General features: G+C 41.1%; 1 protein-coding gene across 1 annotated transcript; it reads left to right on the top strand.

Moving 5' to 3' along the window:
- Positions 1-157: 157 nt before the first annotated feature.
- COQ10B (coenzyme Q10B) lies at positions 158-24,361 on the top strand. Its single transcript, XM_037043701.1, has 5 exons — positions 158-499; positions 9,266-9,415; positions 15,409-15,601; positions 21,928-22,029; positions 23,322-24,361. The coding sequence occupies exons 1-5, from the start codon at positions 321-323 to the stop codon at positions 23,487-23,489; spliced, it is 792 nt and encodes a 263-aa protein (XP_036899596.1). The 5' UTR covers positions 158-320; the 3' UTR covers positions 23,490-24,361.
- The last annotated feature ends 3,374 nt before the right edge of the window (positions 24,362-27,735 follow it).

The following is a 27,735-nucleotide window of genomic DNA, read 5'->3' as shown; positions in this document are numbered from 1 at the left end:
GAACGGTAGCGGTTGACGAATTCCGGGAAGAGTTCCAGCGCGAGACCCGGGGAAACGGTCACCGGGTCCTCCGAGAGGCGCGGGAGCGCGCAGCCAGAACCCAAGGCCGGCCAAGGGACAGGGTGTGTCCAGACATCCCGGCGCTCCCTCCAATTGGCTGGCCGGATGACGAGCTCGTTTACGCTGGGGCCTGGGGCGGTGGGAGCTTGCGTCAGTTTTGCGTAATCGGAAAGGAAGAAGAGGCAGGTCTGGAAACCGGGGAATAGAGCCGTCGATTGGCTGGAAGGCGCTGGAGCCCGCGGGACTTGGCCCGGACGGAGATGGGCGTCGCCCTGAGTCTGGTCCCGAAGGTGGCTACCGGCTTCAGTGAGACGATCATGGCAGCTCGGACCGGTCAGAGGACCCTGAAAAAGGTGATCTCCGTCTCGGGAAGTCGTCCAAAGTTGGCAGCGGCAGCTGGAGCCTCGATACCGGCGGATGGGCCTGCGCGGAACATCAGGTACTAAACAGGGGCCCGCGACCAGAGTAGTTTCCCGCCGGGCCCTACTGCGTTGTGGCGTCCGGGGGCATATTAGGTAAGGCGGAACCGGACACGGAGAGAAAGGGTTTCCTACTTTCTGCCTTTGAGGGGTTAGGGAGCCAGCTTCTAAACCCGGGGTCGGAGGCTCTCCCCTATCCCGGCCGCCCAGTCTGTGTGTGTGGCTCACTACCCTCACGAGAGGCGGTGAATCATCGGCAAATCAATTTTGGAAACAGTTGATAAAGCAACTCGGCCTCCATTGCCTTTGGTCTTTGCGGGTCCTCCCTTGCGTCCTGCTGGTCGGTTGGCGGCAAGTTTTAACTTTGCGTACAGGGCTTGCAGCCTGCTGGGCTTGTAGGGGTTTGTGCCTGGCAGTGAACTCCCCTCTCCTGTTCCTTCTGTGTGCCAGAGGACCAGACATGATTTTCCCGTTTCTGATAAAGGTCTTTGCCCTAGCACTTTGGTTCTTGCAAAACTAAATGTTGCCACCGTAGGAGACTTGGATTTTTTCCCACTCTTCTATAGCTTTCAGGTCCTGTAACCTTGAACCAGAGGTTCCCTTCGATTTTCTTGCTTGGTTCTTTTTTGGTGGGTGAGAGTGGAGAAGGACGTGGAACACGAAGAAATTACATACGTCCACCATTTAGTTTCATTTTACTAATGACATTGTAACTTAATTATGTTCTTAAAGTTAGGATTTTTTTCAAATTGCATTTTATTGATTATACTATTACAATTGTCCCGAATCGTCCCTCTTTGCCCCGGCTCCACCCACACCTCCAACTCTCTCAGGCAACCCCCTCACCATGTCCACGAGTCATGTGTACAAGTACATTGGCTACTCCATTTCCTGTGTTACACTTTACATCCCCATGGCTATTTTGTAGCTACTTATTTGTACTTCTTTTTTTCTTAAATATTTTATTTATTTTTTTTAGACAGGGGAAGAGAGGAAGAGAGGGAGGGAAACATCAGTGTGGTGTTGCCTCTCACACGCCCTCTGCTGGCCTGCAGAGGGACCTGGCCTGCAGCCTAGGCATGTGTCCTGACTGGGAATTGGAATTGAACCCGAGACCCTTTGGATCGCAGGCCTACTGGTGCTCAGTCCACTGAGCCACCACCAGCCAGGCTATTTGTACTTCTTAACTTCCTCGCCTCTTAACCCTTTCTCCCCCATCCCACCCCCATTTGGCAACCATCAAATTGTTCTCTGTGGCCAAGATTCTGTCTGTTCTTATTTGCTTGTTTTTTTTTAGATTCAGTTATTGATAGATATGTATTATTTGCCATTTATTGTTCATAGCTTTGATCTTATTTTTCTTAAATAAGTCCATTGAACATTTCATATAGTAAGGGCTTGATGATGATGAACTCCTTTAGCTTTCCTAGTCTGGGAAGCACTTTATCTGCCTTTCCATTCTAAATGATAGCTTTGCTGGATAAAGTAATCTTGTTTGTAGAACCCTGCTTTTATCACTTTGGATTCTTCTTGCCAGTCCCTTCTTACTTGCAAAGTTTCTCTTGAGAAATCAGCTGATAGTCTCATGGTAACTCGGCTTTTCTCTTGCTGCTTTTAATATTCTTTGTCTTTAACCTTTGGTATTGTAGTTATGGTGTGTCTTAGTGTTGCTCTATTTGGGTCCAACTTGTTTGGGACTTTGTGCTTCCAGGACTTGTAGGTTTATTTTCTTCACCAATTTAAGGAAGTTTTCTTTTTTCAAATCATTTTTCATTTACTTCTACTTCCCGTTCTCCTTCTAGCATCCCTATGATTCCGATGTTAGTGTGCTTGGAGGGGTCCCAGAGTCTTTTTATTCTCTCCTCATATTTTTGAATTCTAGTTTCTTCATTCTGTACTGCTTGACTGTTTATTTCTTTCTTCCTTATGTTCCAAATTGTTGATTTGAACTCCAGTTTTCTCCCCTTTGCTGTTGGCTCCTTGTGGATTTTTCTTTATTTCACTTAGTGTAGCCTTCATTTCGTCCCTTGTGCATTGTCCATATTCACTGATCTCTAAGCCTCCTTATCTCCAGTGTTTTGAACTTCGAATCTGATAGGTTGGCTATCTCCATTTTGCTTAGTTCTTTTTCTGGAGTGTTGATCTGTTCTTTCATTTGGGCCGTATTTCTTCATTGCCTCAGTTTGGCAGTCTCCTTGTATTTGCTTGTGTGTATTTGGTAGAACTACTTTGACTCTGTCTTGGCAGAGAGTTAAGGTTATAAGGGTAACCTTAAAGTTGTAAGGTTGTAAGGCTATTAGGTTGTAAGGTCGTAAGGCTGTTAGTTGTATGGTTGTAAGGGGCAACCTTAAAGTTGTAAGGGTGTAAGGCCGTTAGGTTGTAAGGGGCAGAGCCCTAGGTATTTGCCAGAGTGGGGCAACCCACTTTGCTGCTTTGTGGTGCTGTATCTGGAAGAGGGGTTGGATAGAGAACATTGCCACTTGCTTGGCTCTCACCCTGTGTCCAGTCACTTTCCTCACTGCCCTTTTTCGACTGGTGCCCTTCTAGCTGCTACCATGGTGCTGAATCCCAGAGTGGGTGGGTTTTTATACATTCTAGGACCCTGCAGGACCTTTAAACAGATTCTCCTGAGAGACTGGCATTTTTCTTCCACAACTCCAACCCCCACTGTTGTTACATCCAGAAGTTGTGAGGATTTATTTCCTAGCACTGGGAACTCGAGCTAGGTGTGTAGCATTGGGCTGGGGTGGCTTACTCCCCAGATGTCCCTCCCAGTTTTTATCTGCCCCAGTGAATGTGGGACTGCCACAGCCACCATCACTCCTGCACTGCACCCTCTCTGCCACCACTCCCTGACTCCACCCCTTCCTACCCATCTGGATGGATATTTCTTCTTTAAATCCTTGGTGGTCGGACTTCCATACAGTTTGATTTTCTGGCAATCCTAGTTGTATTTTGTTTTGAGATTAATTGTGATCCTTCTTCTGGTTGTGCAAGGAAGCAAAGTATATCTACTCATGCCTCCTTCTTGACCAGAAGTTCCTGATTGCATTTTTTACACTGTTGAGGTCCTCACTAAGTTTCTTGAGCATCCTTACCCCCATTGTTTTGAACTCTACATCTGGTAGACTGCTTAATACCATTTTGTTTAGTTCTTTTCTGGAGTTTTGATCTCCATGTTCTTTCATTTGGGACCTATTTCTTTTTTTTTGGCCAGGAGACATTCTTATAATTTGAAAAATTTATACTTGGGTTACTACCAAGTAGAGATCTTATCTTTTAAGTAATTTTTGAATATAAAAATCAGAGTTAGCTGAGTCAGCTAAACTTTAATAACATGTGTCTGTAAAGTAATTTTTTTATTTTTAATATATTTTATTGATTATACCATTACAGTTGTTCTATTCCCCCCTTCATTCCCTTCCACCCCCACACTCCCTCCCCCACCATTCTCCCCACCTTAGTTTATAACCACGTGTCTCAAGTTCTTTAGATTCTATATTTCCCCTACTATTCTTGCCCTTCCCCCTATCTATTTTCTACCTACTGTCTATGCTATTTTCTGTACCTTCTCCCCCCTTCTCCTCCTCCCACTCCCCTGTTGCTAACCCTCCATGTGTTCTTCATTTCTATGGTTCCACTCCTGATCTAGCTGTCCTCTTGGTTTGCTTTTGTTTTAGGTGTGGTTGTTAATAACTGTGTGTTTGCTGTCCTTTCACTGTTCATATTTTTCATCTTCTTTTTCTTATATAAGTCCCTTTAGCATTTCATATAATAAGGGCTTGGTGATGATGAACTCCTTGAACTTGACCTTATCTGAGAAGCACTTTATCTGTCCTTCCATTCTAAATGAAAGTTTTGCTGGATAAAGCAATCTTGGCTGTAGGTCTTTGGATTTCATGACTTGGAATACTTCTTTCCAGCCCCTTCTTGCCTGTAAGGTCTCTTTTGAGAAATCCGCTGACAGTCTGATGGGTACTCCTTTGTAGGTGACTGTCCCCTTATCCCTTGCTGCTTCTAGGATTCTCTCCTTCATTTTAGTCTTGGCTAATGTAATTATGATGTGCCTTGGTGTGTTCCTTCTTGGGTCCAACTTCTTTGGGACTCTCTGAGCTTCCTGGATTTCCTGGAAGTCTATTTCCTTTGCCAGACTGGGGAAGTTCTCCTTTATTATTTGTTCAAATAAGTTTTCCACTCGTGGCTGTTTCTTTCCCCCTTCTGGTACCCCTATAATCCGGATGTTGGAACGTTTAAAGATGTCCTGGAGGTTCCTAAGCCTCTCCTCATTTTTTTGAATTCTCATTTCTTCATTCCTTTCTGGTTGGATGTTTTGTTCTTCCTTCTGGTCCATTCCATTGATTTGAGTCCCAGTTTCCTTTCCATCGCTATTGGTTTCCTGGACATCTCCCTTCATTTCAATTAGTTTAGCCTTCATATGTTCCTCTAATTTATGAGTATAATCTACCAGTTCTGTGAGCATCCTGATAAATAGTGTCTTGAATTGTGCTTCTGAGAGGCTGGCAATTTTTTGGTCGCTTAGAGTTATTGGCTCTGGGACTTTGAGTTCTTCTTGCGCCATCTTTTGGGCTGTTCGTGCCTGTTCTGTAGCAGGATCGGAGCCCTAAAGTGTTCACTAGAGCAGGGCAACTAAGTCGCTGGGTTGTGACATTGTATGTGGGGGCGGGGTCAAAGAGGGACAATGGCTTCCTTCTGCCACCTGCTGCTGCAGCCACCACCGTCACCAGGCCCACGCGTTTCGTTCCACTGCACGCGAGTGTGCCACCGCAGTCAGCCCTCCACCACTGGGTTCGCCCCCTGGGGCCTGCGTGGTCCGTCGTCTCACTGTGCGCGAATGTGCGACCGCGGTCAGTCTGCCCCACACCCCGACTGGTTCTGGGCTGCCTGCTCGCCTAGGTCGGGGGATCTGTCCTGCCCGACCCAGCTCCGCTGCTGGCTCTGCCACTCTTACCGTCCCCATTGAACGGTTCGTAGTTGTCGGACTTCCGTATAATTCCGTTTTCTGGTCTTTGGGTGTGTCCTAGTTCTCCAAAGCTTTGTTGTATTCAAACTTGGTTGTGGGAGAAGGCACAGTGTTTCCACCTATGCCTCCATCTTGGCGGAAGTCCTGGGACCTATTTCTTTGTCTCCTCATTTTGCCCGAATAAAGGGCAGCCTCCCTGTATTAGGTAGAGCTGCTATGACTCCCTGTCCTGGTAGCGTGGCCTAATGTAGTAGGTGTCTTGTAGGGTTCAGTGGTACAGCCTCCTCCATCACCCAAGCTGGGTATTCAAGGTATGCCTTTCATGTGTGCTGAGTATATCTTCTTGTGTTTGAGCCCTGATTGCTGTTGGCAGGTCAATGGGAGGGATTTACCTAGGCCGAACAGCTTCAAAGACTGGCTGTGACACAGACTACAAATCTCCGCCCTCCATGGAGGATCAGCTGTGCAGGGGACACGTTGGTGGTGCCTCAACATGGTCTGTAGCTGTACACAGGGTTTCAGGCTTGGGGGTTTCCTGAGCTATAAAGCAATTTGAGATGGCTGCTACTTGTGCTGGGCTTGGCGATTCCCAGATGAAGCCCAGCTATGAATCTAGGCTGGCAGCCACTAGTGCCAAGCCTAGCGCCACTTAGCAAGAGGTGAAGGGGCCAGGGGTTTACTGAGTTCGTCTGTTGCTTGTTTGAGAGGATTTAGGAAGCTGTGAAGCATGAGTCAAGACCAGCCATTCACAAGAAAAAGTCTCTGTTAACTGATTAGGTGGGCCCTTAAGTTGGGTGGGACGAAGTCTCAGGGGATCTCCAAGGGCAGGGCAGACAGTGTTAGCCAGGTTGATGGAGTCTCAGATATGGCACCCCCCACCAGCTCTGTGGCTCTGTGGGTGGAGGGTTCAGAAAAAGGGAGAATGGCCTTTCTGTCTTGGAGGAAGCCGTCCCCCAGCTATTGCCTTGATGCCAGACTGTTCACTTCCTCCCTGTATGCCACTGGTGCCTTTCAAGCTGCTACCCAGTGCTGGAGCTGAGAGATAATTAGTCTGAGTAGGTGCATTCGTGTGTGGGTTCTTTTAAGAGGAATTGCTTGGGACTCCAGAATTTTCTTCCACAGACTTAATCTCTGTTTTTGCAGCAGTAAGTTATGGGGACTTATCTTCCTAGCACTGGGGGCCATTGAATTGGGCTGGAAGTCCTCACTCATGAGATATCCCTCTGAAATTTTATCCACCACACATGAATGTGGGACCAGCCCATTCTGTGTCTCCACCCAACTACCAGTCTGGATGGATGTGGTTTCCTTAATTCCATAGTTGTCAGACTTCCATTCAACTAGATTTCTGACCATCTGAGAGATGGTTGTTCTGTCATTTAGTTGTAATTTTGATGTGGTTCTTTGAGGAGTCAAGCTGTGTTTTTCCTGTGCCAACATCTTGATTGCAAGTCTGCTTGTATTACTCTTATGAAATATTGGGTCACAAATAGAGAAAACTGTCATTTTTAATAGGACAGACACATTTGCTTTAGTGATGTAATTGAGGGTTAAATTTCAAAATAAATATCTACTGTTTACAATAATGAAAAAGGAGGGAGTTTATGAGTTCATTTCTAGTTAGAAGCAAAACATAGTCCAAAATTAGTCATTTCTAGTTAGTCCAAAACATAGATTTTAGACTTATATTATTAATAGATAATATATAATTATATGTGATTGTAGTAAATACACTTAATATATTATTATAGAATGTTGTATCTACTCTAGTATTTGAGATATAATATTGGAAGATTAGTGACAAAAAAGCTGTCCTTCATTTGCTCCACTTTTCATTTCATTGTTTAACCATATATGTATATTACTGTATGATTGTAGCACTCCTCATGTTGCAGTTAAGGGCACAGTGTTCTTTTTTTATAATTTGTTTTATTGAGGGGGGAGGAGAGTGAGAAAGAGGGTTTGATCGGTTGCCTAACGTACATGCCTCAACTGGGACCAAACCTGCAGCCTAAGCATGTGCCCTGATCTGTGCCCTGATCCAGAATCAAACCAGCAACCTTTCGCTTTGCAGGAGTCCCCCCCAACCTACTGAGCCGCACTGGTCAGGGTAAAGACACAGTATTCTTGATAGTATATGTTTAGGTGATTGTCACCATACTATGCAGACTGATTAGAGAAATTTTAAGCTTGCTTTAAACACAGGTATTCCTCTTAGGATTATAATAAGATAGTGTAAGGGTTTCTTTTGAAGAGCTGAAGGGGTGGTATTACATGAACCTACTACAGAATTCAAAACCATATACAGTGAAAAGTAAGCTTCCTACTCAGACATTCAGTTCACCTTTACAGAAGCCAAAGTCTTTTTTAAAAATAAAAGAAGTTACCTTTTGTGATACTGATTTATCAGAAAATAGATATAATTGGCCCTGGCTGGTGCAGCTCAGTCGATTGAGTGTCAGGCCTGTGACTCAAAGGGTGGCTGGTTCAATTCCCAGTCTGGCACATGTCTGGGTTGTGGGCCAGGTTCCCCATAATGGGTGTGCTAGAGGCAACCACACATTGATGTCTCTCCCCCCTCTTCCTCCCTCCCTCCCTCCCTTCCCCTCTCTCTAAAAATAAATAAAATCTTTTAAAAGGAAAAAATAGGTATAATTGTGCACAATATGTCACACAATTGGATTTTTATAATAGAAAAAAAGGTATCTGATACAAAAAGTGCAGAAAATAGGTAAAACTGTTATAACAGTAAAAGACCTCTAAAAATGTCCTAAAGCCCTGGCTCTTGTGTCTCAGTGGATTGAGAGTCAGCCTGTGAACCAAAAGGTTGCTGCTTCAGTTTCTAGTTGAGTCACTTGCCTGGTTTGTGAGCCATGTCCCCAGTTGGGGGGCATGTGAGAAGCACCTAAAACACATTGATGTTTCTCTCCCTCTCTTTCTTTCTCCCTTCTCCTCTCTCTAAAAATAAATAAAAACTTTTTACAAATGTTTTATAATGGAAACAGATAATTAGGCAGTGTAGGGGAGTGGGTGAAGAGGTGAGGGAACTAAGAAGTACAAATAGGTAGTTACAGAATAGCCACAGGATGTAAAGTGCAGGATAGGAAATAGAGCAGCCAAAGAACTTATTATACACATGACCCATGGACACAGGTGTAAGGATTGTCTGAATGAGTGGGGGGTGCCGGGTGGAGGGGGGCAAGAAGGAAAAACTTGGGATAACTATAATAGCATAATAAAATATAATGTAAAAAATAGAATTACCATAAACAATTAGTATTCTGCTTACCTTGGCATATGTTTGTACATATATGCATGAAATAGAGATCAGAAAGTCAGAGGATGACAGAGCCACAGTCCCCAGCAGGGTCACCAGATCTTCAATCTGAAAGTGAGACCTAAGTTCAAATACACTAGAGTAGATTCAGAATTAAGGAACCCCTGTGGATCCTCTAGGGAACCAACCTGAGTAGAGAAGATGAGCTGAAAAATATATGATCAGTGTTCTAGCAAGTGTATGGCAAGACTTTGTCCTAACCCGTGACTACAGACTGAAAGCCAACATTTTGGAAGAGTTCCTTTTTTGTGCCAGATGCTTCTAACCCTAACTGTAAGCTGTTATTTTTTGTTTTCTTTAAAGTGCTTAAGGAGTTTATTTTTGTGTGTGTGGATGTGTGCATTTCAGGAATATTGCAAAGTTGCAGACCCTTCTAAATTATGATAGTTGTTTTACAATCTGTGTAATTTGTGTTTCCTCTTTTAATTTTTAATATCACTCTAAACCACATAATTTTTGTCGTTTTAGATACTTAGCTTCCTGTGGTATACTGATGAGCAGAATTCTTCCGCTACATACCTCAATTTTGCCTAAGGAGTTATACACAAGAACTTTCTTCAAAATTGCTGCACCATTAATAAACAAAAGAAAAGAGTATTCAGAGAGGAGAATTTTAGGGTTTGTATATAATATTAGCTCTGCGGAAAGAGCGTGGTCTTTTCTATAGAGTCTCATGCTTCTTTCTTCTGACTTCTCTGCTTATGGACTAAGTTCCAGTTTTTCTAGGTTTGTCTTTCTGTACCTCTTGCTTTTTATAAATATTTGGTGATATAATTATATGGTACCTTTACAGGATGTATTTAAACCTTGACATGGAAAGGAAATAATTGAACTGGTTACAACCTGCTTTTTTGTACACTTGGTTTTTTCTGTAGTGGCAACATTACAAATATCTAGGCCCACGTATGCTTATGTAGCTCCCTCACATATATGGGTACGTACATACAGACACTCTAAGAGGCACCTACCGTCTAGAACGGAGGTTGGCTGACCTTTTCTATAAAGGGACAGATAGTAAGTATCTTAGGTTTTATGGACCATACTGTCTCTGTTGCAACTACTCAGCTCTTACTATAGCACAAAAGTAGCCATAGAAAATATGTAATAAATAAAAGGGCATAGCTATGTCCTAATAAAACTTTATTTACAAAAGCAGGCATTGGGCCAGGTTTGGCTCCTGATCTAGGGGTATACGTAGCACAGGATAGAGACTGAGCAGTTCTGCTAAGCCAGAAATACAGCGTCCCTTTGTATGGGAATTTCTACAAGGGTGTCTTATTCTCCACAGGCCATTCAGTAAGTAATGAACTCTTGTAAAAGTGTATTTTGTTCATTTGATTCAGTTGCTTTTTTTTGTTCTGATTTGTTCATAGTAAAGGACTTTGTGCTGGCTCATAACTTTTGTCAGTAAATTAACCTTATTACTGGCTAGTCGCTGTTATAGTTAAGGAAATGCAAGTAGTTACACAGATACAACCCCAAAATTTCTTTCTTTCTCATGTAAAGTTCAAATGCAGGCTCCCAATCCATAGGCAGCAGTCCTTTAAGTAATGATTCAGAACCCAGGTCTTCCCTGGCTGTGTGAGTCAGTTAATGGTGCATTGTCCCATACACCAGAAGGTGGCAGGTTTGATTCCTAATTAGGGCACATACCTAAGTTGCAGGTTTGACCCACGATCCAGGAGCCTACAAGAAGGAACTGAGTAATGTCCCTCAACATTGATTTCTCTTTTTCTCCCTCCCCTCCCTCCCTCCCTCCCTCCCTCTTCCTCTCTGTCCACAGTCAATAAGTATATCCTCAGAAGAGGATTAAAAAGAAAGATATGCAGAAACCCAGACTCCATCCAACTTGTGACTTTTGTAATTTTGTAGTCATCAGAGTCTTTCTTTTTTTTTTAATTTTGTTTTTCAATTACAGTTTATATTTGGTATTATTTTTGTATTAGTTTCAGATGTACAGCATAGTGGTTAGACAGTCATATACTTCACAAAGTGGTAGCCCTGATGTTTCAAGTACCGTCCTGGCACTGTACATAGTTATTATAATATTTACTGTGTTCCCTGTGCTGTTCTTTGTGTGTCCATGACTGTTTTGTGAGTACCAATTTGTAGTTCTTTTTTTTTAAAAAAATATTTTATTTATTTATTTTTAGAGAGAGGGGAAAGAAAGGAGAAAGAGTGGAAGAGAAACATCAATGTGTGGTTGCCTCTCACATACCCTCCGCTGGGGACCCAGCCTGCAACCCAGGCATGTGCCCTGACAGGGAATCGAACCAGCAGCCTTTTGGTTCGTAGGCCTGCGGGCAATCCACTGAGCCACACCAGCCAGGGCCAATTTGTAGTTCTTAAATCCCTTTACCTATTTCACCCAGTACCCAACCCACCCCGCCTCCGCAGCCACCAGTCTGATCTCTTTATCTATTTCTGTTTTCATTTTGTTTATTTTGCTCTTTAGATTCCACATATAAGTGAAATCATGGTAGTTGTCTTTCTCTGACTTACTTCACTTATAATATGCTCTGTGTCCATCTATGCTGTCACAAGTGTGAAGGTTTTGTTTTTTTTCATGTAATAGCCCATTGTATGTATGTACTACAACTTTTTATCCACTTATCTCTTGTTTTATTTATTTATTTTTTTGTGGGTTTTTTTTTTCATTACCGTTTACCCACCTATATCCTCTTCCACTTCCACCCACCCCCTCCTCCTAGCAATTAGCACACTGTCTGTGATCTTTTTCTTTCTACCTGTCTCTTAAAAAGATATACCTGCTTCTTAACCACATTGGTCTGGAAATGACAGTGCTACCTCCTGAATATTAATGGCAACAACTGGTCATGTGACCCTCTCTGAGTGCAAGGGAGGGGAGTCTGGGAATTGTAGCCTCCAATAGGCAAATATTCCCCAGCAACGATACCACAGAAAGGAAGTTCAGATCTTTGGATGGGCAGACATCTGTGCCACAGCTGGTATCTATTAAAAAGAGAAATGGCAACTAAAAGATAAGTAGTAAATTAGTCTACTTTACATTTTTTAAAGATTTTATTTATTTACTTCTAGAGAGAGGGAAAAGAGAGAGAAAAACATCAACGTGTGGCTACCTCTCCCGCACCCCCTATTGGGGACCTGGCCCACAACCCAGGCATGTGCCCCAACCGGAATTGAACCAGCAACCAACCCTTTGGTTTACACTCAATCCACTGAGCCATACCAGCCAGGGCTACTTTTTGAAATATAAATTAAATTTTTTTTAAATTCTCACCTGAGGAGCATTTTTTTTTCAGTGCTTTTAGAGAGAGAGAGTGAAGGAAAGAGAAACACCAAGTGGTTGCCTCCCATATGTGCCCAAACTGGGATTTGTACATACCCAGACCAGGATCGAACCTGAAACTTAGGTTTCAGGTGCCTTGACTAGGAATTGAGCACAACCTTTCAGTTATGGGAGGATGCTCCAGCCAACTGAGCCACACCAGGCTGGGCAGTCTGCTGTACTTTCAGATCACTAATATCTTCCTTTTACTGTGTGCTTGTCATTTGACAGGCATTGCTAAAGCTTCATATTTATTGTTTCATTTAATTCTCCAGTAGACATGTGAACTAGGTATTATTGTTCCCATTTTAGTGATGAGGAAACTGAAGCTCAGAGAAATAATGTATATTAAGATACTAAGTGTCACCCTGGCTGGTGTAGCTCAGTGGATTGAGCACGGGCCTGCAAACCAAAAGATCGCGATTCGATTCCCAGTCAGGGCACATACCTGAGTTGCAGGCCAGTTCCCAGCAGGAGCCAGTTCCCAGCAGGGGACACACAAGAGGCAACCATACATTGATATTTCTCTCCCTCTCTCCTTCCCTTCCCTTCTAAAGATAAATAAATAAAATTTTTTAAAAAAGATATTAAGTGTCGTGAGTTCAGAGCTTATTTTTACTATATATTTTACTTATTTCTACTTGCTCCATTATTCAAAAATTTTTTTAAATTATGAATTGATCTTATCCTATGAGCATCATCTTATTTTTATTTTCCATATTTGACAACCACATAATAGCTATGATTTATTAAGTGCATATTAAGCATTGTGTACTATGCTAAAACTATTTCATTTAACCTTTATAAGAACACCATATTTTTCAATTATGGATGAAGAAAGTGCATTTGAGGAGTTAAGCAGTCTACCCAGGGTCACATGGCTTACTATGTTTTGCAGTCAGTATTTCAGCACATCTTTTCTGACTACAAAGTCCAACCCCTGGACCGCTGTGCCATGCTGCTTTCTTCATCTTTGTAGACCACTTTTATGGCAAATAGCTTCTTCTGGGGAGTTACTTGGGCATTTCATTCAAAGTGTCTGAAAACCTGGGGAAGATAAGTTTTTCTTCCCCCTAATGTTTCTCATTTCTTGATTATAAAAATTAATCTACACACACATAAAGACTTATTCTGTCATATTTAAAAATATACTTCTATAACTTAGATTGTGATTGTTTAAATTACTTTATCATTTTGAGGCAAATTATGCTTTCATAATGTTGAGTCATGTTACTTACCACTTGATAATTTTACCTAATTCTTTTCCATTCAGATTCCTTTATTTCATGCTTTGTTTTAATTACTTTAACTAATACTTTCAGAACAGTGTTTGCATGACAGTGATGATTGCTCTCATCTTTGTCTTATTTCTAACTCTGATGGGAATGTTTATAGTATTTCACCATGTATGAAGAGAATCATGTTGTTTTTCTTTTTTTGGCTAATTAATATGGTTACAATAATGGAATTCTTGGTATTAAACCATCCATACATCTTTAAATGAGTTGCAGTTGGTCGTATTTTTTTAACATATTGCTAGATTATATTTGTTGATATTTTACTTAGAATTTTTGCTTCCATACTCACAGGTTATCTATATATTTTTTATGTTCTTTGTCAGATTTAGGTTGTCAGGATGTTATTCTTACTTATAAAAATATGAGGTTTCCTTTATGATCTAGAATGGGTTTTGTGTTGTTTTTTTTTTTAAATTTTATTTATTTATCCTTAGAGGGGAAGGGAAGGAGAGAGGGAGAGAAACATCAGTGCATGGTTGCCTCTGGTGCACCCCCTGCTGGGAACTGTATCCCCTCTGGGAACTGGCCTGCAACCCAGGCATGCGCCCTGATGGAATGTTTTTTTTTATTTTATTTTATTTATTTATCTTTAGAGAGGAAGGGGAGGAGAGAGGGAGAGAAATATCAGTGTATGGTTGCATCTCGTGCATCCCCTACTGGGAACTGGCCTGCAACCCAGGCATGTGCCCTGACTGGGAATCGAACCACAGTTATTTGGTTTGCAGGCCCGTGCTCAATCCACTGAGCTACACCAGTCAGGGCAAGAATGGTTTTATTTATTTTTTATTAATATTTATTTATTTATTTAGAAAGAGGGGAAGGGAAGGAGAAAGAGTGGTAGAAAAACATCAGTGTGTGGTTGCCTCCCATGTGTCCCCCACTGGAGACCTGGCCCACAACCCAGGCATGTGCCCTGGCTGGAAATCAAACTGGCAGCCCTTTGCTTCACAGGCCCGCTCTCAATCCACTGAGCTACACCAGCCAGGGCTTGGTTTTATTTTTTTATTTTTTTAAATTTATTTTTAGAGAATGGAAGGGAGGGAGAAAGATGGAGAGAAACATCAATGTGTGGCTGCCTCTCACAGGCCCCCAAATGGGGGACCTAGATTGCAGTCCAGGCATGCTCCCCAACTGGGAAGCAAACCAGTGTGACCCCTTGGTTCACAGGCCATCACTCAATCCACTGAGCCACACCAGCCAGGGCATGAATGGTTTTATTTTCAATTAAAAAATAAAACCATTTAATTAAAAAATAAAACCAATAAAATATCACAAACTTGTATAAGAACCTAACAACATTGAAGTACATACACTAAGAGTTAGTCTGTCTCCACTCCTTTTTCCTGAGTTAACAACTGTCAATTGTTTAATCTGTATTTTTCCAGGATTTTTAATGCATTTTCATTATAGATATTGTTAACATAATGATTATTCTCAGTACATAATAAATATCAGATGTTTAAAACTAAAGAAGTATAGTATATACTTACAATTTTTTTAAGTGAATAATAGAATTATACATATCTGTCAGCTTTATAATGTGCTTTTTAATATAATATATTGTCAACTTTTTTGCTCTAAAGTATATATTCGGTCTTTTAAATAACTGATACAAAGTCCCATAGTGTGAGTGTACCAGAATTTATTAATCATTTATTATTATATTAAGCATTTATTAATGTCTACCAACTGGTAAACATTTAGGTTTTTTTCTCTCAACTTTTAATATTTAAATTCTGGCCACTAATGAAAATTCTAAAAACTACATCTGCAAGCCAGATCCAACAAGTGGTCTGTTGAATTATGACCTCTCCTATATATATGTATAATTAGCTCTCTTTTATTTTGTGTTGCTTTGAAGTTACTCATTTCAGAGTATATATGATTCAACATGTCCCAAAACATTTATTGGCTCATGTACAATAAGTTTTATTTGTATTCATTTTAAAGTTTTCGTATACTATGTAACTAAATGCAGTTAACAGCCTTTTTTTTTTTTTAAGATACTCTGTGCAGGAAATGTATGATGTTGTATCAGGAATGGAGGATTACAAGCATTTTGTTCCTTGGTGCAAAAAGTCAGATATAATATCAAAGAGATCCGGATACTGCAAAACACGATTAGAAATTGGATTTCCACCTGTGTTGGAGCGCTATACATCAGTAGTAACTCTGGTGAAACCACATATGGTAAAGGTAATGGTTTGGTTTTGTTTTTAAATGTTCCCCAAATATTGATTGTATAAATGGGTTAAAGTGTAATTGCCTAAAAAAATGTCCTAAACTAAAGAAGATGAGGGGAAAAACTATTTATGATATTATCCTAATTGTTTTATTTTAGTGATTTATGTATTTTAAATTCTTATTGAGAGAGAGAAACATTGATTTGTTGTCCTATTCCTTTATAATTCATTGGTTGATTTTTGTACGTGCCCTAACCAGGGATCAAACCTGCAACCTTGGCATATCAAGATGATGCTCTAACCAACTATGCTACCCTACCAGGGCCTAATTGTTTTTTTTCTACAATATCTGCATAAATCTATTCAAATATAAATTTTACTAGAATATGGAAATGAGAAGCTTTCTTTTGTCCTTCTGTTGAAGGTTACTGACCCACAGGAAAGATTGGGCTACACAAATGAGAAATGTTCTAAGTTAATCTTTGCACTATTTTTTTTAAGTGAAGAAAGGGAAAGTGGTGATAAGATGAAGAAATGTAGAAAAGATAGGTGTGGAGAGCATAAACATTGCTGTGCTTCATCCTTCCATGTACCAGGTACTGAAGTGCCAGGTGCTGTTACATGCATTATATTCATCACATTGCCCTTGCCAGCAGAGGGCACACGTGGAAAAGGTACCCAGACTTCAAACACAAAAATGTAGAATTCCATAGAGTAATACCCATTTCTTTTGAATACCTAGAGTGTGGTAACCAAAGACTTTTAAAGCTAAGTTATTTTTTGTGCCCGCAGGACTTAGTGGTGATGTCATTTTTTAGTAACTGGCCAGAGCTAAATACCTTCATCAGTTCTATGTACGGCATTGAGTGAATTATAACTCTTGTGCTAGAAGAGTATACCTGTCCAGTAAAACTAGGACCTTGTCCACCCTAGGCTCACTCTCAAAACTTGAGCTCCACTAAAAACTGTGCTTTACTCTGGGACTTTGCCGTGATTATGAATGTTTTTGCCTGTTTGCCTTATGTTTTGGAGTTTTTACTTACTATAGTGAATTGCCTTTAACAACTATAATTTAAATAGTTACTTATTGTGATATTTGTAGTGCTTTACTTGAATTACTTATTTAGTCTTCACAACAGCCCTTTGAGATTCAAACATTATTTTCATGTTATAGTTGAGTGAAAAAAAGCTTAGAAGAGTTAGATAGTCCTGGCTGGTGTGGCTTAATGGATTGAGCATCAGCCTGCTCACCAAAGGATCATTAGTTCGATTTCCAGTCAGGGCACATGCCTGAGTTTCGGCCTAGGTCCCCAGTGCGGGGCACACTAGGGCAACCACACATTGATGTTTCTCTCCCTCTCTTTCTCCCTCCCTTTCCCTCCATTAATAAATAAATAAATGAAATCTTTTCTTTTTAAAAAAGAGTTAGATAACGTGACCAAAACTTCAGTCTTCCTGATATCAGTGAATGTCTGTATAATCTTAAAGTATTTTCCACTCCCTGACTTCAACCTCTTACCACTTAAACTCTTATAACTTAAATCTTAATATATTATGTAGTGTCTAAAAGAACTCCCCCCCCTAAATTTCATATTCTCTATCTGGCTTTCTTTTCTTTCCTGGCTTCTTTTATTTTTTTAATTATATTTTATAGATTATGCATTGCAGTTGTCCTAATTTTTCCCCCTTTGCATCTATCCACCAGCACCCCCAATTCCCTCAGGCAATCCTCACACCATTGTTCATGTCTATGGGTCATACATGTAAATTCTTTGTCTACTCCATTTCCTACACTCTATTTTATACCCCCATGGCTATTCTGTAAGTACCTGTTTGTACTTCTTAATCCCCTCACCTCTTCATCCATTTCTGCAAGCCCCCTCCCATCTGGCAGCCATGGATATGTGCTCCTATCCATGATTCTGTTCTTCTTGTTTGCTTAGTTTGTTTTTTAGATTCAGTTGTTGGTAGATATGTATTTATTGCCACTTTACTGTTCATAGTTTTGATCTTTTTCCTCAAATAAATCCTTTTAACATTTCGTAAAATAATTATTCGGTGATGATGAACCCCTTTAGTTTTTTGTTGTCTGGGAAGCTCTTTATCCTCCCTTTGATCGTAAATGATAACTTTGCTGGTAACTATACCCAAGAGCAGTCTTGGGTATAGATCCCTGCTTTTCATGACTTTTAATATTTCTTACCAGTCCTTTCTAGCCTGCAGTTTCTTTTGAGAAATCAGCTGACAGTCTTATGGGGACTATCCTGTAGGTAACTAACTGCATTTTCCTTGCTGCTTTTAAAATTCTCTATCTTTAACCTTTGGCACTTTAATTATGTTGTGTCTTGAAATTGGCCTCTTTGCATTCATCTTGTTTGGGACTCCATGCTTCCTGGACTTCTATTTCCTTTACCAATAGGGAGGTTTTCTTTTATTTTATCAAATAGGTATCCAGTTTCTTGTTCTTTCACTTCTCCTTTTGGCACCCCTATAATGTGAATGTAGGAGCACTTGAACTTGTCCCACAGACTGCTTACACTATCATTTTTTTTTTATTCTTTTTTCTTCCTATACACTATCATTTTTTTGGATTCTTTTTTCTTCCTATTGTTCTGATTGGTTGTTTTTTCTTCTTTATGTTCCAAGTCATTGATTTGATTCTTGGTTTCATCCATTCTGTTGTTGATTCCCTGTAAATTGTTCTTTATTTAAATTAATGTATTTTTCATTTCTGACTGGGTCTTTTTTATTCTGTTGAGGGACCCACTAAGTTCCTTGAGCATTTTTTTTAAGATTTTATTTATTTATCTTTAGAGGGGAAGGGAAGGAGAGAGGGAGAGAAATATCAATATATGGTTGCTTCTGGTGTGTGTCCCCTGCCGGGAACTGGCCTGCAACCCAGGCATGTGCCCTGACTGGGAATTGAACCGCGATTGTGTGGTTTGCAGGCCCATGCTCAATTCACTGAGCTACACCAGCCAGGGCCCTTGAGCATTCTTATAACCCGTGTTTTGAACTCTGCTTCTGATGTTGCTTATCTCCATTTTTTTATTTTTTAGTTATTGTTCTGGAGTTTTGATCTGTTCTTTCATTTGAGCTATGTTTCTTTGTCTCCTTGTTTTGGCAGTCTCCCTGTGTTTGTTTCTATGTATTAGGTAGAGCTGCTATGACTCCCTGTCTTGGTATCATGGCCCAGATAGTAGGCATTTTGTCGGGTCCAATGGCACAGCTTCCCCTATTACCCAAGCTTCATGCCTTGACTGGGAATCAAACTGGTGACCGTTGGTTCGAAGGCCAGCACTCAACCCACTGAGCCACACCAGCCTAGGCCCTCACCTAAGCTTTGTGTTTGATGTGTACCCTTCATGTGGGCTAAGTACACCCTCTTCTTGTTGATGAGTCTTGATTGCTGGTATTATGTCGATGGGAGGGATTTACCTAACTGAGATAGCTGGTAGGAGAGCCCTGGCCAGCAACTACCTCCCTCCTTGGTTTCTGGAGGTGGTTGGGTGGTACTCTGACATGGTCTGTAACTATCTTTTGGGTGCACAGTGTCTGGGGTCTCCTGAGTGGTGCAGGCCAAGATCAGCTTCCACCTGTGTCTGTCTTGGGCACTGGCATAAGCTATAAAGCGATCTGCAGATGGCTACTACTAGTGCCAGGCCTGGGGCCACTCAGTGAGTGGGCTGGGGACTAGGCTTAGCTTTTCCTTGTTTGAGCAGATTTAGGAAGGTCTGAAGCCTGTGCTTAACCCAGTCCTTCATGTGGGAAAGCCACTGTTGCTAGCTTGTGTGGGCCGGTAAGTTGGAGGAGGCAGGCCCTTAGGTAATCGTCAGGGCAGGGCTTACCTACTGTGTGAGCCAGGTTGATATAGATTCAGATATGGTGTCGCTGCACTGGGGCTCTGTGTGGGGGACGTCTCAGAAAAGGTACAGTGGCTGCTGTCTGCAGTTCTGTCTGGAAAAAAGCTGCCCTTCAGCTCGCCCCGGTGCCAGACACTGCAGTTCCTCCCCACATGCTGTTGGTGCCCTTCAGTGTGCTGCCTCAATGCTGGAGCCCAGAGGGAGTGAGTCTGAGTAAGTTCATGTGCAGTGCCAGGCCCTTTAAGAGTAGAGGTCTGAGAATCTTACAGTTTCTCCACCGACCCAGCCCCATTGGTTTTTACAGCCAGAAGTTATGGGAACTTATATTCCTGGCACTGGAACCCTGGGCTGGGGAGCCTGGTCTGGGGCTGGGATCTTTTGCTCCAAAGATATCCCTCCATTTTTTATATACCACACGTGCGTCTGGGACCAGCTAGATCTGTGTCGCCGCCCCCCCCCCCCCCCCCCCCCCCCCCCCCCNCGCCCCCCCCCCCCCCCCCCCCCCCCCCAGCTCTCCTGGCCGCCTGGATGAATGTGGTTTCTTTAATTCCTTAGTTACCAGGCTTACGTACAGTTAGGTTTTCTGATGGCTCTGAGTGAGTTTTTCGGGAGTTTAGCTGTCATTGTGCTGTGGACGTGCAAGGAGGCAAGCTGTATTTGCCTGTGTCTCTAATGATTCCTCAGACTTTTTTTATTTAATGATTTTATTAATTTATTTTTAGAGTTGGGGAAGGGAGGGAGAAAGAGAGGGAGAGAAACAATGATCAGTTGCCTTTCATACACCCCCTGACTGGGGACAGAACCTGAAACCCCGGCACATGCCATGACCAGGAATTGAGCCAGAGACCTTTCACTTTGTGGGACAGTGCCCAACCAACTGAGCCACGCCAGTCAGGGCTATTATAGACTTTTGATGTGCTTAAAAATTAGATGGCCATTAGTGAACTATATTTAAAGCCAAACCTTTTGAGGAAAATTTTTACTTCTTCCCAGTAACTTAGCATAACATGACTAAATTCAGCTGTTGAAACAGTATTTTAATGAGTACTGCTTTACAATGTCTAAATAAATTTTAAGACATTCACTGGTTTTAATTTTTTAATTAATATAATATTTATTGTTAGTATGGATGTAGTTAATCTTCTTTGCAATGATTCTACCATGTTACCATCTGATAGTTGATTCAAAAGGGTTTAGATGAAGAGGAAATGAGGAATAAACTACAAATAATTTTTAGCTCTTTGGCCCCCAGTTTGAACTAGCTGTGGAGAGATCCAGGTATAGTCAGAGAAATTATGTATTTAGGGAGGCTATATCTAGGGAAGATGAAGTGACTGTTTACTTTGGGGGAAATGAGTTTACCTGTGCAAATTCTTATTTTGCTAATCCATAGTGTTTGGCAACAGGGGACAGTCAGTGCAGACTCTTGAGAGGATAAGTTATCAAAGAGAAAAGGGTTAGAGGGGCTTAATCACTTATTGGCTCCAATATATGCCCAAAAGGCTAAAACTGAAGGCTTAATTGAGGAGGAGATGTAGACCTTGAAACAGGGTTTTCAAAACCATCTGCTGCTGGGGGAAAGTGGCATGTATCCTTGAGGGCAGTTGTCTACTAGTAGGATAATGCCCAGATAGCATTTAAGGATAGTAAATGAAGAAGCTGAACCTCATTCAAGGTCATAACCCACCCTCCCCGGCAATGAACTGATGACTCTGGTTCTGACCACCATTTTTCACACTGCAGAAGGCAACTCTAGTGGATCTTAGTCAGCAATTTTTTAGTGATAGAGAGTGGGGAGTAAGATGTCCTACACATAATCTCACTAGGTATTGTACTCAGTGCGCACACACACATGGAGTAAACGAGCACTGAAGGGATTAGAGGTCAATGGGTCAGGCAAAAGAGTCAGGGCCAGACTTTTATGAAAACTGCAACCATAGAGGCCTCTAGAAATAAAGGATAATGAGTGAAGAAAATGTGAGTGATAAGAGAAAAATACTTGGGTAGGAAAGAAGAAATACAGAATTGTCATAGGGACCTGTGCCAGATATTTTATAAATGTTTTAACCATCTCATAGTGATAGCATAAAATAGGGATTATATTCATTTCACAGGTTAACGAAGTATGGTACAGGGAATTAACTTGTTCAGGATCACTTTTAAGTGGCAGAGCTGGAAATAAACTTCCAGAAAATCACCCCTGTGTTTCTGCCGGAGGGGAGAGCTCTGGGTAGCACAGTGCGGGGTGATAGCAGTGGAAGAGGAAATAACCGGGGAGCTTGCGGACCCCAGGGGAAAAGAAAACAACTTATATTGGCAAGAGGTCGCTTCCTAGTACCAGGCTAAAAATGAGATTCCTGTATCACCTGTGGTCTGACTATTAAAATATTTACTTTTTAAATAAGTCATCCTCAATTCTACATTCTGGACATCTGAATGGTACTTTATTACACTTTTATTTTTCAACTTGTTCTAGGCATCCTGTACCGATGGGAAGCTTTTCAATCATTTGGAGACTGTTTGGCGTTTCAGCCCGGGTCTTCCTGGCTACCCAAGAACTTGTACCTTGGATTTTTCAGTAAGTCTCTCATAAAGTCCTTGATTTGTTTCATATATCAGGTGAAGTTGGTAAAGAAGAAGAGTATTGATTACCTTTTTCTGCACTAACTTTGTAAGAAAAGATAATGAATCTTTCTCTTTCCATTCTTCCTTGAGACCCTGAATAATCATCTCTTCTGCTTTCTAATTTTACAAGTTCACAGGTTGTAAGACACATAATATGACTTTACTACCAGTTTAATAACAGTGTATTAACATCAAATGAAATGTACACATTGATCTGCATCTTATGATACAGAAATAAATTGCAAAAGGGACAAATATGTTTTCAGAACCTAGAGACTGAGGTCTTTCTTGTTTACATCACCCTAGCTATAGAAAATTAAAGCCACTTGTAGCTTTTTCTTTGCCAACAGAATACGTGTGTTCTCTATTTTCAGGCATTACATTTTAAGAAATGGTCATAGCTTTGATTAAATTCTTCATGCTGTTCTCAGCTCTTGCATTGCTTTCATTAAAATATTAGCGGACATTAATTGGATAGTTGGTTAAATTTGAATAAGGCCTGTGTAGATTAGATAATAGCATTATTATTTAGTGGTTTTAACTCCCTCTGTTAATTTCCTGGTTTTAATATTCGCACTGTGGTTATAGAACACATTAAAGCAGAAATCTGGGTGATGGTACATGATAAATTTTTGTACTATTTTTGTAACTTATTTTATATATCTTAAATAATTTCTAAATGAAAATTTTAAAGGTAGCAGATATTGGGTCCTTGAAGTGCTACTTCTGAAACATTGTCTTGAGTCCTGTCTTGAGGGGATATAAACTTCTAGAATACTGTCTATTTTAAGATTGAACCACCTACCCCATCTGTTTTGTGGATCAGTCTCATCTTCTTGCTGCTACTTCTCGTGGGAGTTCCTTCCTATCAGAAGGATCACAGCTCCTCTTTATTTTCTGTTGGGGGTAGGATAGATCTAAAAGGGACCCATTAATAAGAAGCCAGAGTGATAAACATGGTATTCACAAAGCCTTTTTTCCATGTTTTCCACTTAATAGAAGCAGGCTCTACCTCGAAACGAGAGTCATTGGCCTTGTATGCTTGTTTATTGTGCCAGCAGTTGGGCCTGTGCAGTAAATATGACTCCCTCTTCTGGGAGTGCTTAAAATCTCGTCTGGGTAGCCCCGTTTGGCTCTGCCTTGGATACAGGGCCAAGTAGCCCATTTCACAGTGTGGACACCACTACCCTAAGTAGAAATTTAGTAAAAGATCTTCCTAAATTAATTGTTAACATTCTCCTACAGATTTCTTTTGAATTTCGCTCACTTCTGCACTCTCAGCTGGCCACACTGTTTTTCGATGAAGTTGTAAAGCAGATGGTAGCCGCCTTTGAAAGAAGAGCGTGTAAGCTGTATGGTCCAGAAACAAATATACCTCGGGAACTGATGCTTCATGAAGTTCATCACACATAAAAGGAAAAAAGGACTGAAACTGGTCACCTGCTCATAACTTGAGTTTATTCACTTTTAGAACGTGCTTTTGCCATTGGGTTTCGGAAGTCAGAAAGCATTTGTTCAACCCAACTTTGATTATAAACCTGTACCATTGAAAATTTGCACTTGGAATATGAAACCACATGTACATAGAATTCAATCAAGTATAATTCAGAGTAATGTGTATATAGCATATTTACAATAATGGGATGTCATCACTATTGCTAAAACACTGACCTCACTCTTCTGAGCAGAAATTGAAACGAAATTTAAACCTTTTAACTATCACTTTACCTGAAAGAGCTTAGTTGAGATACTCATCCAGTATGTATTTTATTAACCATATCACGTTTAAGTTATTAAATTCAGACTATTTATAACTTATTGTCATAGGGTCTTCCTCATAGCTTAGGATATTTGAGTAATCATCAGATACTTACAGTAAAACTTTGACTTAAAATACTATTAATGAAGGTCCCCTGGCACTTACTTTTAAATTGTTCTTATGGGTAGTGGATAATTCAATGCTGTATAGTGAGGTTAGGTCCCTGATAAACAGGGAATTTTTTGGTGAGTGGTCCAGAGCTTTAAGATGCTTTTTAAACAGTGTGCAGCCCTCTGTGAGGTCCTTTGACTGCTCTTTCGGTGCTGCTGATTGTGCGTCAGATCGTGTCTGCAACGGGGGCAGCAGATGAGGTGAGGTGGCTGATACGTCTCCAGCCCCACGCATCCCTGTTTTCTATTTATTACGTGTACTCACTTTCAATAATGTATTTCAAGCTGATATTTTTGTAAACAAATCGATGTAAGGACTGCAGTGGTAACTTAATAAAGTTAATTTGTTTATTTTTGTACAGTTATTTTGGTTACTGCAATCCCCCTGCATTGTTTCAATGTGTATTTCCATAGACATAATACAGTTGACTTCTTAATAATAAATACATAAGCATTTATTTCTTAAAAGTACTTTAACAGAAACAAATCTGGACAAAATTCAGCCTTCTTTTAATCTACGTTGGTCTCCTTCCCTCCTTTCACTCCATACCCAGAAACCCTCTTCTATTACCCTTCCAATTATAGTGCCATTAACTTTGTTTCCTCACATCAGTGAGGGGCCTCAGTAATTAGTTATCTACACAAATGCATGTTTGCATCAGTTCAATAAATCTGTTTTAAGTACCTGCTTTCTTCCACGTGTGGAATACAGTGGTGAGGGACTCACATAATCCACTCACATGGAGCTTGGCTGTGCCCTCGTACAGCTGAAGCAGTATCTTCCCACTTATGGATGAGGTATGCCCACCCCAGAGCTTAAGCAGCTTGTATATGCATATAATTATGTACCACTTAAATAATGAAGTTTTTTTAAAATGGCAAAGACAGGGCCAGATATTTTCTTTTTTCCTTGGACAGTACTTTTGTTTTGATGGAAAAATAAGAACCTGTACTGTATACCACTATTCCAAATGCCACAGGTAAATTCTTAGTGGTTGGGATGTAACGGAGCTGATGTTATAGCATGCAGATGGTGTATTGGTGAGGGAGCCCGGAATACCCAAATACTGCCCAAAGGGAATACCCATCCCTTTGACCCACGAGGTTCCCCAAGTATCTTCAGAATGCAGGTCATAGTCAGTGATAGAGACACTATATGAACCCAAGCATTCTGGGTCCAATGTCCATGTTCTTGAGTTTTCTTTTGTACAACAGTCTAGAAACCGTGACCTGTAGTCTTAAGATTGGGCAACTTTTGCCCTGGCTGGTGTGACTGTGGGTTGTGTGCCAGCCTGTGAACCAGAGGGTTGCCAGTTCAATTCCCCCCATCGGGGCATGTGCCTGGGTTTCGGGCCAGGTCCCCAGTAGGGGGCATTCAAGAGACAGCCACACACTGATGTTTCCCTCCCTCCCTTCCCCTGTAAAAGTAGATAAAAATATTTTTTAAAAATTTTTTTAATTGGGAAGCTGTTGCTTTCTGTATCATAAGGGAAAAGCAATACCACATTTATTAACTTTTCTTTTTTTAAAAAAATATTTTATTTATCTTTAGAGGGGAAGGGAAGGAGAGAGGAAGGAAACATCAATGTATGGTTGCTTCTCGTGCATCCCCTGCAGGGAACTGGCCCCTGCCGGAAACTGGCCTGCAACCCACACATGTGCCCTGACTGGGAATCGAACTAACTTTTCTTTAAATGCCCTCTGGTCAGTAGAATCTGAGGGGAAGACTAATGAGGTGGGACTGATAATATTTTTCTCTCTGTGGAAAAAAACTCGGAGAGAAACTAATCCTCCTTGGCTTTAGCCTGAGTGAGGACATGAAGTGTGCAGCCACACCTGCCATCTTCACAAAAAGGGAAGAGATTATTCCAGAGAAGGCAACTCAGAACTCTAACGTCAGGCTTAAATAAACCACGCCTGTAGTTGTCAACTTCGCACTTCGGGCTGTGTGAGGTGACAGACCTCTACTGTTCAAGTCACTGAAACAGTTCCGTGGAGCCACCGCTTTATCGTGCTCCAGTCTGAACTGGTTTCTCTCCAGGCTGTCGCCTGGCAGGCATCTTAGGAGTCCCCTTCTCGCCTTTGGAGTTCCCTATTTCCTAAATATTTTGGCTTCCTGTTTGTTTTTAAAAAAATTACTTTCAAAATGCCGAGGAAATCCTCTGGTGGCTTCCCAAGAGTGAGAGGTAAATTTTTAGAATTCTGAATATCAGTCTATGTCATTGTTTTACATTCACATTTGATTGAGAATAGTACTCTACATTAAAAATACCACCACACCTCCCACCCCACCCGCATTGGCATATCATGTTGCTTTTTATTTCAAATTCTAGGGAGAGTTTATTTAGAAAGTCACTGAGATAGAGGAAGCGAGCCAGCTGGGCTCCCTGGGCTCAAGAAACAAGTTAACAAAGGCAAAGAAGGGCCCTCGCAGCTTGAGCCTAAAGAAGAAGGTGTGGTCAGCTCCAGACAGCAGGGACCTGCAGTGCAGCTTTTTAGAAGTCTAGTGTGACTCTTATTCCCAGTCCTTTGTATAACATCCACTTTGGGGGGCTCTGGAGGCTTTAAGAATCTTATTCTGGGGGGTCTAAAATTCCACACTAACCTGCCCTGTTGCCCTGATTCAGACTGGTTGGGCACCTTGTGGGCCCTTTGAGTCATGGTCTCATTCCTTGAACCCTAGAGAATTTCCTTGAATTATTTGATAATTTGCTCCTATGTTGTCTGGTTCTCTAATTCAGTAATTCCTAAGCAGACATTCTCCTCTTGTATTAAATCTTTATCTTTTTTTTAATCTTCATCTCTTTTTCTCCTATTGTCCATTTGTTTTTATTTTGCCTTTCAGATATCTTCAATTCTATCTTCCAGCCCCTTTTGTTAATTTTATATTTGCCATAGTTCTAATTTCCATGAATGACTTCTTGGTTTCTGACTGCCTCTTTTAAAAAATATTTCTTGTTTTATGAAGATGAGATCTCTTAAGATATTAATTAGGATTTAAAAGTTTCCCCAAGGTCCCTTCTGTTTTTTCCTCTCTTCCTTCATGCTGAAGGCTTCCTCAACTGCCTAGTGGTTCTTGTTGGTCCATTAATATTTGAAAGCAAAGTACTAATTAGAAAGCTTATTGGAATTAAGATAGACATATTGACTGGTGAGTTTCCCTGTAAAAAGATAAGGTGAGCCAGCCTTTTTCATTGGGGGACTCCCAAATGACAGGATTCAGAGGTCTTTTCTCATAGTTTTTCTTCATAAGGATTTTTCTCTCTTGTCTTAGAGAAATGTGGGGATGGGGATAGGAAGATGGACAGATGGAGTACAAATAATGCTGTCATTCTAGAAGTGACTAGTGTGTCACACTAGTCTAGTGCGTCTCTAGGGCGTAAGGAATGAGACCATGACTCAGAGGGCCCACAAAGTGCCCAACCAGTCTGAATCAGGGCAACAGGGCAGATTAGCATGGAATTTTAGACCACCCAGAATAAGATTCTTAAAGCCTCCAGAGACCCCCAAAGTGGATGTTATGCAAAGGACTGGGAGTAAGAGTCACACTAGACTAGTGTGACCAGTTTATACTGAAGCTATCATTTTCTTCAGTTTTTATTTATTTACTGAGACACTGACTTTTTTGTTGTTTCACTTACTGATGCACTCATGGGTTGATTCGTGCATTGCCCTAACTGGGGATCAAACCCACAACCTCCATATAGGAAAAATCTCTAATTGAGCTACC

The sequence above is a fragment of the Sturnira hondurensis genome, unplaced genomic scaffold (genome assembly GCF_014824575.4).
Source record: "Sturnira hondurensis isolate 20B ecotype Veracruz unplaced genomic scaffold, ASM1482457v3 Scaffold0004136, whole genome shotgun sequence".
In the NCBI taxonomy this organism is placed as follows: domain Eukaryota; kingdom Metazoa; phylum Chordata; class Mammalia; order Chiroptera; family Phyllostomidae; genus Sturnira; species Sturnira hondurensis.
The sequence above is the reverse complement of the archived record's forward strand: the minus strand, read 5'-3'. Positions and strand labels throughout refer to the sequence as shown.

What these genes read in the sequence shown, in the direction of transcription:
- COQ10B (XM_037043701.1), top strand. Translation starts at nt 321, where the DNA reads ATGGGCGTCGCCCTGAGTCTGGTCCCGAAGGTGGCTACCGGCTTCAGT. An exon ending in GGGCCTGCGCGGAACATCAG is followed by an intron (nt 500 to 9,265) that starts GTACTAAACAGG and finishes TTGTCGTTTTAG; the next exon opens with ATACTTAGCTTCCTGTGGTA. An exon ending in CTTGTACCTTGGATTTTTCA is followed by an intron (nt 22,030 to 23,321) that starts GTAAGTCTCTCA and finishes ATTCTCCTACAG; the next exon opens with ATTTCTTTTGAATTTCGCTC.